At 40.1% G+C, this 12,696-nt stretch overlaps 1 protein-coding gene across 1 annotated transcript in view; it reads right to left on the minus strand.

The window, feature by feature from the left end:
• LOC134609082 (uncharacterized) overlaps positions 1 to 12,696 on the minus strand; it is a 414,098-nt gene that overhangs the window by 68,992 nt on the left and 332,410 nt on the right. Inside the window, exon 10 of the mRNA XM_063452473.1 lies at positions 10,659 to 10,763. Coding sequence (XP_063308543.1) covers positions 10,659 to 10,763 — 105 coding nt within the window. The remainder of the gene's footprint in view (positions 1 to 10,658; positions 10,764 to 12,696) is intronic.

Consider the following 12,696-nt stretch of genomic DNA (forward strand, 5'->3'; position numbering starts at 1 on the left):
CTTTTTGCCCACTTTTATGTACAGGTCTACCGCATCATCATCGGTTTCCGGCACATCTCAACCAATTTTTTCCTATAACAGGTTACGCCACAACACAGTCTTGCATTAACCATAACGATGTGGCCCCGAGCATAAATATACATATAACAAAAAGGTGGCTGCACTCATGGTCTTCATACAATTCAAACTTTTATTTCACATTTAGAAATGTCCACACAGATCAACGTTTCAGTCCCCGCTTGGGACTTTCATCAGAATAGATAAGTAAAAAAAAATATAGAACAAAATCACAATTTATAGTCAGTACCGCATGTCTACAAGAGGCAATCAGAGGGCGCCACCTGATGGCTCAGGATCATTATTAGTCATAACACTGCACACAAAGTCCACAGGAGAAGCAATACATCTAGCACCATAAAATGATGTACATGGTAAAAAGCCTACATTACGTGTAAAGAGTCTAACACGGCGCAGTGGGAAGATGGTGGGGTATAAGCCAGCTGGTAAGTTGACGAGCTGCTAGTTCTGAATTACAGAGCAAAATGACTTCTGAACCTTTATGCGTCTCCAAGGGGTACTCCTCAAAAACGAGAATGGGTTTGGGTTGCTCTAAACATTGTGTGCATTGCAATGATATAAAGTGTTTATGGTAATTAGACTGACCCTTTGATGGCAGTAAACAGCCACAATCTGCCAGCTGTAACCTTTACATATACAATACACGTTTTATTATCACCCTGCTGTGTATTTAATACATTACAGTTTCTGAGAATTGTAACGCAAAACACAAATATAATAACGGTTGCTTGCTTCTACATGGTGCAAAAATTGTTTAAAAAACTTTGCAAGCATATAGCATAAATTATTGCATCCAACAAAGATTTGCAGATGAACATTTCACTTTAAATCAGAGCAATCATGAAGCTAAGAGACAGCCTGTTGGCATTCAAATCAGAGTTCTAACCAATGGAATTACTATAAGCTCTTTGGTTATACATGATTGGAATGTGAAACATAGTAATCTTCCCTGTGTACTTGTAGCTGTGCAAGGGATTTACAAAGGCACAAATTTAAATAGTGTAAACCTCTCATATTGAACCTAAAAGTGAGTATTTTGGGGTTAATCTTCCAGCCTTATTTTTGTTGTTTTTAAAATTAGGAAAAGCTGAGATCACACATTAAGGGTAGAGACAGCTGGGGAAGAGTAACCCAGATGACAGACACATTTTCTACTTTTGTGCAAATTGGTTGTGTGAAACGCATAACGGGCTTATAAAGAGTTTGACTTTATTTAAAATATATTTGTACCTCTCTGTTTGATAGATTGCTCCCAATCATATGCCTGTATGATTATACCTGTAATTACCTTTAATATTTTTGACACATAGAATCTTATTATTACTGACTGTGTAGAGTTAGAACCCAAAGCCTGTTGGACACTCTTCTCTAATGCAAAGGGTTAATGGCATGAAATGTATTAGTGACTGTAAAATGCCAAGCTTAAAACAGTCTGTAGGCATCCGGAATGGAATAATGTCAGGATATATTTTATATGCATCATAAATCCTTGCCCCAAAGATTTACTTCACTGATTTTAGGTGCCTGATGTATGGTAACCAGCCAAAGGTCATACAGTGATGAACCATTCATTACAAATACAGTGACACGCGAGTTAATATAAGGCCACTTTGCAAGTGTCTTCTGTTTATTTATTAGTCAAAGTTCCAGTGGTACCACCTTTCAGAAGAATTAAAAAAAATAAACATACTTACATTACATACATGCACACACTTAGTATATGAAATAATATAAACCAAACAAATGATCAGATACCTAAGGGAACACCACTTAGGATCTATGAACCAGTAAAGACACTCCAGCTGTGTCTGCAGGGCTTAATCCTATAATACATGAATAGAAGGAAAAAAAAAATGAAGTCACTCAAACCACAACAAAGTGGGTGAGTGAAAGCTGGATAGTAGGTAAGTATCTTGTTTAAATAACTGTTAAGTTTAGCTGGACCAGCACTAAATGTACTTATATATACACACGTCTCAAAACTAGAAACAAAGTAAGAAGATGACTAGCCTTATAAGGCTTCTCCACTAACTTATAATGGGAGCATAGGGTCATCCAGTAAATTGCTAAAACTAATGGTAGCTTTATTAGACTGCTTGTTTTACCCAGGATTGGCCCTGTCCCCAAATCTAGATTAACGTAAATATACCAGGGTGAGAGTCAATACCTTATTGGTGGGGGTGTCCGAGACCTATAGACACAATAGCGTTCCTGGTAAAATATTTTCTAAATAAATAATAGCTAAGGAGTAATAAACAGTCCTAACAAAGGTTAAAGGACCACTATAGTGCCAGGAAAACAAACTCGTTTTCCTGGCACTATAGTGCCCTGAGGGTGCCCCCACTCTCAGGGACCCCCTCCCGCTGGGCTCTGGAGAGAGGAAGGGGTTAAAATCTTACCTTTCTCCAGCGCTGGGCGAGGAGCTTTCCTCCTCCTCTCCTCCTTCCTAGCAACATCATCGGCTGAATGCGCATGCGCGGCAGGAGCCGCGCGCGCATTCAGCCAGTTCATAAGAAAGCATTTACAATGCTTTCCTATGGACGCAAGCGTCTTCTCACTGTGATTTTCACAGTGAGAAGCACGCAAGCACATCTAGCGGCTGTCAATGAGACAGCCACTAGAGGCTCTAGAGGCTGGATTAACCTTCAGTGTAAGCATAGTAGTTTCTCTGAAAAAAAGGTTAACCCTAGCTGGACCTGGCACCCAGACCACTTAATTAAGCTGAAGTGGTCTGGGTGCCTATAGTGGTCCTTTAATTAGAAAGTTTGTAGGACAGTAAGATAAAAAGCCTCTCTCCCTGGTAAGCTAAATAGATAGATAGTAGAGACAGAATAAAAAGAGTGAGAGAATAATTAAATCATTGAAAACGCTGTCTATATTAAATATTAAATAGACATCCCAAGTGTCCTACAAACTTTCTAATTAACCTTTGTTAATACTGTATATTACTCCTTAGATATTGTCTATTGGTCTCGGACACCCCACCAATAAGGTATTGACTCTCACCCTGGTATATTTACGTTAATCTAGATTGGTGACAGGGCAAATCTTGGGCTAAAACAAGCAGTCTAATAAAGCTACCACTCTTGAAGTATGGTGCGTTCGTGACAGAAGATGTAGTTCTAAAATATCCGGGAATGTATATTTTGGACACCCCTGCAAGTTGCAAGGTGGGGCCCCCATGGAGAGGATCGAGATCTGGAGAATTTCGAGTCCAAAACAACACCTTGAATTCTTTCATGTTTCGCAAACCATTTCCGAACATTGTTTGCAGTGTGGCAGGGAGCCTTATCCTGCTGAAAGATGTAACTGATATCAGGTAACACCATTGACATAAATAGGTGTACATGGTCTGCAACAATCTCTATGTAGGTGGTAATTATATTACCGTATATACTCGAGTATAAGCCGAGTTTTTCAGCACATTTTTTGTGCTGAAAAACCCCAACTCGGCTTATACTCGAGTCAGAGTCTGTATTATGGCAATTTGCATTGCCATAATACAGACAGGGGGAGAGGGGGGCTGTCATAGCTGTAACTTACCTTCACAGCAGCTCCTGTCAGCTCTCTCCTCCTCCGCGCCGTCCGTTCAGCACCTCGGTCAGCTCCCAGTGTAAGTCTCGCAAGAGCCGCGGCTCTCGCGAGACTTACACTGTGAGCTGACAGAAGAGCTGAATGGACGGCGCGGAGGAGAAGGGAGCTGACAGGAGCTGCTGTGAAGGTAAGTTACAGCTCTGACAGCCCCCCTCTCCCCCCACTGAACTACCAATGACACTGGACCACCACGGAAGGAGAGCCCCCCTCCCTGCCATGTATCAAGCAGGGAGGGGGGACGAAAAAAAATATAATAATAATAAAATAAAAAATTATATTTTAAAAATAATATTTTAAATATATTTTAAAAATAATAATAATAAATTATAATAAATAATAATAAAATAAATAAAAATAATTAAAAAAATTAATCTAACAAAAAAAAAATTACCATTATAATAATTTAAAAAAAATAATAAAAATGCCCACCCCCCACCAAGACTCTGCAACACACTGCACACACACACACACTGCACTCACACACACTCACTCACAGTGCACTCACACACACACTGCACTCATACACACTGCACGCACTCATACACACACACTGCACTCATACACACTGCACTCACACACACACACTGCATTCATTATATACACACACTGTAAATAAATATTCAATTAATATAATTTTTTTAGGATCTAATTTTATTTAAAAATTTACCAGTAGCTGCTGCATTTCCCACCCTAGTCTTATACTCGAGTCAATAAGTTTTCCCAGTTTTTTGGGGTAAAATTAGGGGCCTCGGCTTATATTCGGGTCGGCTTATACTCGAGTATATACGGTAATTAAACTAACACCCGCATGAATGCAAGGACCCAAGGTTTCTCAGCAGAACATGCCCAGGGTATTACACTGCATCCACCAGTCTGCCTTCTACCCAAAGTGGTGCATCCTGCTGCCAGCTCTTCCCTAGGTAAACATCTTACATACACCCGGCCAACCATTTAATCTAAAAGAAAATGTGATTCATCAGACCAGACTCTGTGGTGCAGTAGAGATGCTCACATCCCGTTTCATGGAAATTTTGGCAGAGGACAGGGGTCATCATGGGCAATCTGAGCAGTCCTCAGCTACGCAGTCCCATACACAGCAAACTGTGATGCACTGTGTGTTTTGGCACCTTTCTATCATGGCTAGGATTAAGGTGTGTTTTTTTTTTTAGCAATTTGAGCTACAGTAGCTTTTCTGTGTGATTGAACCAGACAGGCTAGTCTTCGCTCCTAACATGCATCAATGGGTCTTGGGCACTCATGACCCTGATGCCAGCTTACCGGTTGTCCTTCCTTGCACAACTTTTGGTAGGTTTGAAACACTGCATACCAGGAACACCCCACAAGACTTGCTGTTTGGGAGATTCTCTGCTCAAATCATCTAGCCATCACTATTTTGCCCTTGTCAAAGTCTCATATCTTTTCGCCTGCTCATTTATTAATTTTGACAGGTGCCATTGTAAAGATATAATCAATGTTATTCATGTCACCTGTCAGTGGTTTTTATGTTGTGGCTGATCACTGTATATGTTACAGTTAAAGTGCAGAAATCAGTTAATGTGCACATTACCTAGTTAATCTGCAGATTAACTAGGGCGATCACAGTTAAAGTGCAGAAAATGATTTTGTTTCTCAAATATTTCTCACATTACCTAGGTAATCTGCACATTACCTATTAGGCACGCGATAAAGTGCAAAAAAAAAACATTCTGTCCTCCATCTCTGGAGGGACTCACAGCTCTGGAGGACACCATGGTGTGCACAGGCTGCTGTTCTGTTCTTGTCTGGACCACATAGTCACATACCTCTTCAAACAGTATTCCCGAACTGGTAAGAAACGAGGAGCCCCCACAACCACAAGAGAGCGAGCGCTTCCTGCACATTATGCAGCAACACCATGAAATGATCCCAGCAGATGCTCTCTTTTCTCAATATCATTATATATTTTAAGACTGTCGGAATCAGTGGTCCATGAGCAGACCTCTCCTTGGTCTCATTCTCCTCAATGAGAGAAGTATTTTTCGGACTTACAGAGCAGCATTGTTAGTAGCCAGCCCCCCTCTGAGAAGCAACAAGCCATGCATCTATGTTTTGAGAATTTAATGGTGGAGGGCATTGAAAGGAACTTGCTCACAAAAAAAATCGAGACAGGTTCACACAGAATCTTTCTGCCTTCAGACGAGAAGTGAACAACTCTGCAGAGACTGCACTGAAAGGGTGAAACAGGTTCTGCGAGGACGTTTTTGTAATAAATAATTTCCTCTTTTACCGAGGGAAAGAAACAAACATTTTGCACTGAAAGGGTGAAACAGGTTCTGCAAGGACGTTGTTTTTTCTAATAAATAATTCCTCTTTTACCGAGGGAAAGAAACAAACATTTTGCACTTTAACTAGACGGAAGCAGTTAATGTGCACATTACCTAGGTAAAGTGCGGAAAACTCTTGATACCGCACTTTAACTGAGCAAATCAGTTAATCTGCAGATTAACTGGGTAATGTGCACATTAACTGATTTCTCACTTTAACTGTAACATATATACTCCATTCATAACCACAGTTCCAAAAACTAGTGAGCATTCCACCAGATAGTAATACTAACATTATAAATAATAAAAAAAAAGTGATGATAGTGTTGTTTTAAATATACTTGGGTTATGGAGTATAAATGCCAAACCTTCTTTATTGTAAAATATATATTATTTAAGGGAACACCATAGGGTCAGGAACACATACATGTATTCCTGACCATTTAGTGTTTAAAACACAATCTGCTCCCCTTACTTTTATTCCAGTCTGCTGCTACTGGCTCTGCCCCTGATCTGCCTGCCTGAAATCATCATACGTTTTGTTCAAAGCCAAATACAATGCTTTCCCATAGAAAAGCATTGGATTGGCTGAGACTGTCAAGGAGGCATATCAGGGGCAGAACCAGCACAAGCCAGCACAGCCCTGGCCATCAAACATCTCCTCATAGAGATACATTGAATCAATGCATCTCTATTAGGAAAGTTCAGTGTCTCCATGCAGAGGGTGGAGACACTGAATGTCAGTCACATGGTGCAGCACTGCCCCAGAAAGCACCTCTAGTAACCAAAACAACTAAAATACCAGACACCGCCATTGCAATACAGGGTTATTCATGTTTTAGAAATGACAGAGCAAAGAGAGGAGGAGGCATTGTTATTTATGTTGACAATTCCATAAAGTTTACACCCTTACAAAACGTTAGCCCTCCTGCCACCTTTGATTTCCTTTCTGACACAATTGAGATCCCGTGCCGTAAATCAATCATTGTTGCAGGAATCTACTGCCCACCTAGCTCCCCAGTGCATTTCCTATCTGACATAGCCCATATTCTTAGTGAAACCATAGCTCAAAACCCAAAAAGTGCTATGGAGATTTTAATATTGATTGGCTGAATCCTAAAAATAATAGTTCTTGCGCATAAACATTAAAAGCCATAACCATACCCTGCTCGATTGGATTCTCTCCACTTCTCCTGATAGAATCCAGGAGGCCGGTGTTCTCCCTAACAGTTTCAGTGATCACTGCTTAGTGTACTGCATGCGCTGCATGCGCAAAATAAAGGCTGCTAAATCCTCTCCCAAGGTTAAAATCACCAGGTAATTAAAAAAAAAAATAATCTTGAATCCTTTCTTAATGACATCAAGAACCTCCCATGGCACAGATTAAACATTATCCCAGATCTAGACTGTTCTGTTGAATTCTTTCAGTCTGAACTCCTACAAGTTTGGAATGCATGCCCCCCTGGTTAAGGTGTGAGTAAAAGGGGCACATATGAACTGCATTACAGCTGACCCCATCCAAATGTAACAGTTTCGGAATTCTTTGTGGTCAAAGTTCAAGCGTACTGGCTCTATGAATGACCACTGTGCATATAGATAATATATGCACAAAACAAACAAAATTGGCCAAGGCCCAATATTTCAGTGAAAATCTGAACAATAACCTATCAAATCCTAGAAACTTTTGGAAAGTCATAAATAAATTACAAACTCAAAAACAAAACCCTGCAACTTTCCTTTGATGTAGCAAATGCCTTTAACAATTATTTTGTCGGCTGCTTCACTACCATGATTGCCAAACTAATAAATGACACGCATCCTGAAACTACAAATGTGGATGAGGCCCCACTAAATTTGCAAAGACCCAATATAGACAAGTTCCTTTTTAGATATGTAACTATTAGTGTCATTAAAAAACACCTTAATAATCTAAAAATGAAAAAACAGTCTGGCCCTGATCAAATCCCAGCAATGTTGTTGAAGCTCAGTGCGCCGGCAATTGCTAAACCCTAATTAACGAATCCTTGGTGTCTGAATACATACCCAAACTTTGGAAGACTGCAAGAGTAGTGCCTATCCGTAAAAGTGGTGAAACTACTACTTTGGTTTCTAACTATTGCCCAATATCATTGCTCCCAGTTTTGTAAAAAATCTTAGAAAAATGTGTCCATACCCAACCAACAATCAAACTATCTGACCCCTGATCAATCGGGTTTTTGCCAGAATCACTCCACTACAGTTTTGCAATGACATCCAAACTGGCATGGAACAAGGTAACCTAACTGGAGCTATTTTTCCTTGATTTTGCAAAGGACTTTGACACAGTAGATCACGACATTCTGCTGCACAAACTCAAAAACTCAGGTATTGGTGATTATTCGCTAACATGGTTTCGATCATATGTATTTGATCGCTCGCAATATGTGTCCATTTCTGACAGTGACTCCCTCCCTCTCCCAGTCACGTGTGGTGTTCCCCAAGGTTCCATTCTCGACCCCCTACTATTTACATTATTTATAAATGATCTGCCTAATGTCTTCAAATCCTCAAATGTACACATGTATGCAGACGAGACAGTAATCTATGCGAGCAAATCCGATCTACCGCAGTTTACAGAGGTAAAAAAGTGGATCGCAAAAAACAAACTCTTCCTAAACAGTGACAAAACTGTCACAATGATCTTTGGAACAGTACCTAAATTACACAAATTACACAATTCCCACCTATCCATCAAAACAATTTCAAATGGCACACTGACCGCAGTCCACTCTTTCAAATACTTGGGTATGATGTTAGACCCCAATCTATCTTTTGGCCTGCACATAGAAAAACTTGCACCTAAACTTTATCCAAAACTAGGTGCCCTGTACAGAAACAAATCCTGCCTAAGCCCTACAGTAAAGGAAAAGACTGTACAGAAAATGCTGATGCCAATCATTGATTATGGGGATGTAGTATATGCACCTGCATCGCAATCCCACATTAATAAACTCAACACATTGTATAACTCGTTCCACCGATTTGTGCTACAATGTAATTACAGGACCCACCATTGTGACATGCTAAAAGAACTAAACTGGCTGTCGCTGGAATCCAGACGCACCCTTCATCTTTCCAGCGTTGTGTTAAAGAGGTTTTCTGGGAAACTCCCACCCTATCTGAACACAATGCTTTTCCCGGCTGTTCCCACTTCCTACAACCTCCGATCCAGTACCAACACTTTACTTAGTCTACCTCAGTACAAAAAGAAAGCAGCCCTATCCTCCTTCTCCTACAGAGCGCCGCAATTGTGGAACGACCTCCCGCACAATTTAAAATCTTCCCTAAGCTTAAAGTCCTTTAAGAGATCCCTCTCTACATACCTCAAAACAGAATGCACCTGTCATGGTTGATTATATATTTCCTACCTGTTCTATGTTCCATTTTGTATATATTGTATATTAATATTGTTTTTGTATTTTATTGTACACTTACTGTAACAATGCAATGATTGTCAAGGACCCAGGACATACTTGAAAACGAGAGAAATCTCAATGTATCTTTCCTGGTGAAATATTTTATAAATAAAATAAATAAATAAAAGAGGTGTGGCCAGTGGAGGTATCCCTAGGCTGTAATGTAAACACTGCATTTTCTCTGAAAAGACAGTGTTTACAGCAAAAAGCCTGAAGGTAATGATTCTACTCACCAGAACAAATTCAATAAGCTGTAGTTATTTTGGTGACTAAAGTGGCCCTTTAAGCTGGGAGGGAAGGAGTGAGGGAGGGAGGGTAGGTGTGCGTGCCTGCGTGTGTGTGTTTTCTACTCACCAGAACAAATACAATAAGCTGTAGTTATTTTGGTGACTATAGTGTCCCTTTAAGCTAGGACAATATTATTGGAGAAGAGTGTGTGTGTGTTAGTATAACCCAAGTTAATGGTACTCATTGTATTGACTCTAAAAGCATGAAAGACCGTGTTGACCCTGACAAGTAAATAACCTGTGACCCTTTGAGGTTTGAACAGATAAAACAAACAATTTACTAACAAACTGTGGTTTCACTGCCTGCTATCTTTATGTATAGGAAGTCAAATCAATTTGTTTGTGCTGGAGAAATACTCAAACAACTCTATAGACATGCAGAAAAAATAGCTACAGTGCCAAAAATTGGGATTTTGTTTTAAAGCAAAACATGAGCAGGTGGGTTTGGACCTAACTTTCCTATGCATTTTAAAATACACTGATAGCAGGGTTGACCACTTAAAAGACACTATCAACCGAGCATCTCCGAGGTTATCTCCCGCTAACACTCAGAATGTTAAAAGAGCATAGAATCATATTCTATTTTCACGTAAATAGATTTCAATGAAAAACAAAAAAAAACCACCAACAATATTTTTGCCATAGCTATGGATTTCTTGAAACTATTTCAGATGTGTGTTCTTGTTTTTAAATATTTTTGATAATAATGAAAAGGAACAAATGGAACTTCACAGAATTGAACAGTACAAAGCATTGTCACGTTTAAATACAGCGCAAATACATATCTTGCTGTATGTGCTATTTTTTAAGTGGTTTTATTCATTCTCCCCTCACTGCGCATTTCTCATTTCAAAAGCAGAGAACACAAAGCCCTCACTCTCTGTGACAGGTAAACCACAGGGGATAAAACAGATCAAGATATGCATGGATCAGCTGTCTACCTTTTTGGCTTTTCTCAGATACGTCTTGGCAGAGTCCTTGAAAGCGTCTTCCTCATCGGGTGCCTTGGCTTGAAGATAACATACCCATCCCAGCAGATACCATACCTGCAAAACAAGGACATTCTCTGGGTCACAAAGTTTTTATTAGAGCATGATCACAATCAACATTATATTTAATCCTGTATTTTAGTCTGTTCGGGAAAACACTTATGGTAACACTTTCCTATAAATCTAAATGTTGACAATCTACACAGAAGAGGACTCTTGCCTATTTTAAAATAATGTCAACCAAACAGTTTCTCCTCATTCTTCTTGGACATAGTACACGTGATCAGTAGCGGCATCTCAAACTTTGCTGTTTAAAAGAGAAGAGCTAGAATGAATCTGTAATGAAGTTGCTAACTTGGCCAAGATATTCCTCTGTCTCTGAAATACACATTCGTCCAAATTTAGGTGCTTCGTCCCTTCCATAAACTGGTCAGTCATTGCCCTGTTTTCATATACTTTATTTTTACAAGCCGGACACAACATGAAAAAAAATATATCGTACATAGCAAGTATAAATGCTACACACTAAACAGTCCACAGGTTTCCACATATTGAAAAATAAAAACAAAATGAAAAAATTTATAAGAAAGAAAGAAAAAAAATGTGGGTATTATTTATTATTAGTATTAATAAAATATACATCTCACACTGAAATCTTGAGGAACTATCACCACCATATGTCACCCAGGGGCATTATAAGACTTGAGCGGATGATTAAGTATGATGCACAATTGCAGATAGCTTGTCCATATAACAGATGCCCTTCTGAACAATAATAGGTAGGTAGCTTCAAACCTACTTGTTACGGTACACCCAGATATAAAAGGGGTTAATACCGCTGAGGACGTTCACCTTCCGAAGGGAGAGACAGCTAACAAAAGCTCCAATCAGCCGAACAGGAACCATACAAAATCATTCACGTATCAAACAGGCGAACGAGTAAACCATACGAACCCAACACCCCCAAGTACGAGACCAAGCTCCGTATTGAGGGTTAAGCAGAGATCTGATTTAATGTGGGCTACCTGCCCGGTATTTATGCAGGCTTTCCACCAGGTGGATACTCCCCTAGGGGACCTGGTGGAAAACTGTGACAATAAGAATACAGTAGCCAATCACAGTGGCTCAGGCATAAACACTCCCCTTTAGCTGAAATGACCCTCCTCCCTATCCTGGAGATAATTGGGGAAGTAATCAAATTATCTCCCGGGATAGAGGCAAATCGACATTTTACATATAACAGTAAAAACACACAAAAATGTATAACAGGAAAAATACAGAATGCACTAGGTACAATTAACGTATCCCCAGATAGCTTAGATCTGAGCGCACATTATTACCGAATGGCGCTCAGATCACATACATACAGTTCAATAGTCATGGAGCCAAAGTCTTTCACAAAGTCTTTAGTTATACGAATGGGCCCCATGGCATCGCTATCTGGGTTAAGTCCATTCATGCAGAAAAAGTACCGAACGGGCAGGCGTTCGTATGCCGGATGACGGGGAAGGGACGTCAGCGGCTTCAGCGGTGTTCGTGAGAAATAGGGTCCGTTTTTAGTTCCAGGGAATCGTCGATGAACACCGCTGTGCATTCGTGCATCCAAGATGGCCGCCGTGTCGTGGTTGGCATACGAACGACGACCACCCAACCTACCTTTAACAATTAAGAGGTATCTGCGGTTAACCACAACGTTCGAATGGGGCCAAGAGGTTAACCAGCAGCACACTTCCATGCTGGGTGTCCGGCCATTCGGCAGTTTATTTGGGAGTTAAGGAAACAAACGAACGGGGGGTACGGACAGGCAATTAACCGAACAAACAAACGAAACCAAGGGGAATATAAGTAGTTCACAGACAGATGGTTCTGTCACACTACTGTATATGTATTTTCCAACATTCATAACAGCTTACAGACATTGCAACTTCTCAAATACAAAACAGCCTGCCACAGGCATCTCTATCTTTTAAGAGAAGATCAGAAGAATGGG

The sequence above is a fragment of the Pelobates fuscus genome, chromosome 4 (assembly GCF_036172605.1).
Source record: "Pelobates fuscus isolate aPelFus1 chromosome 4, aPelFus1.pri, whole genome shotgun sequence".
NCBI lineage: Eukaryota > Metazoa > Chordata > Amphibia > Anura > Pelobatidae > Pelobates > Pelobates fuscus.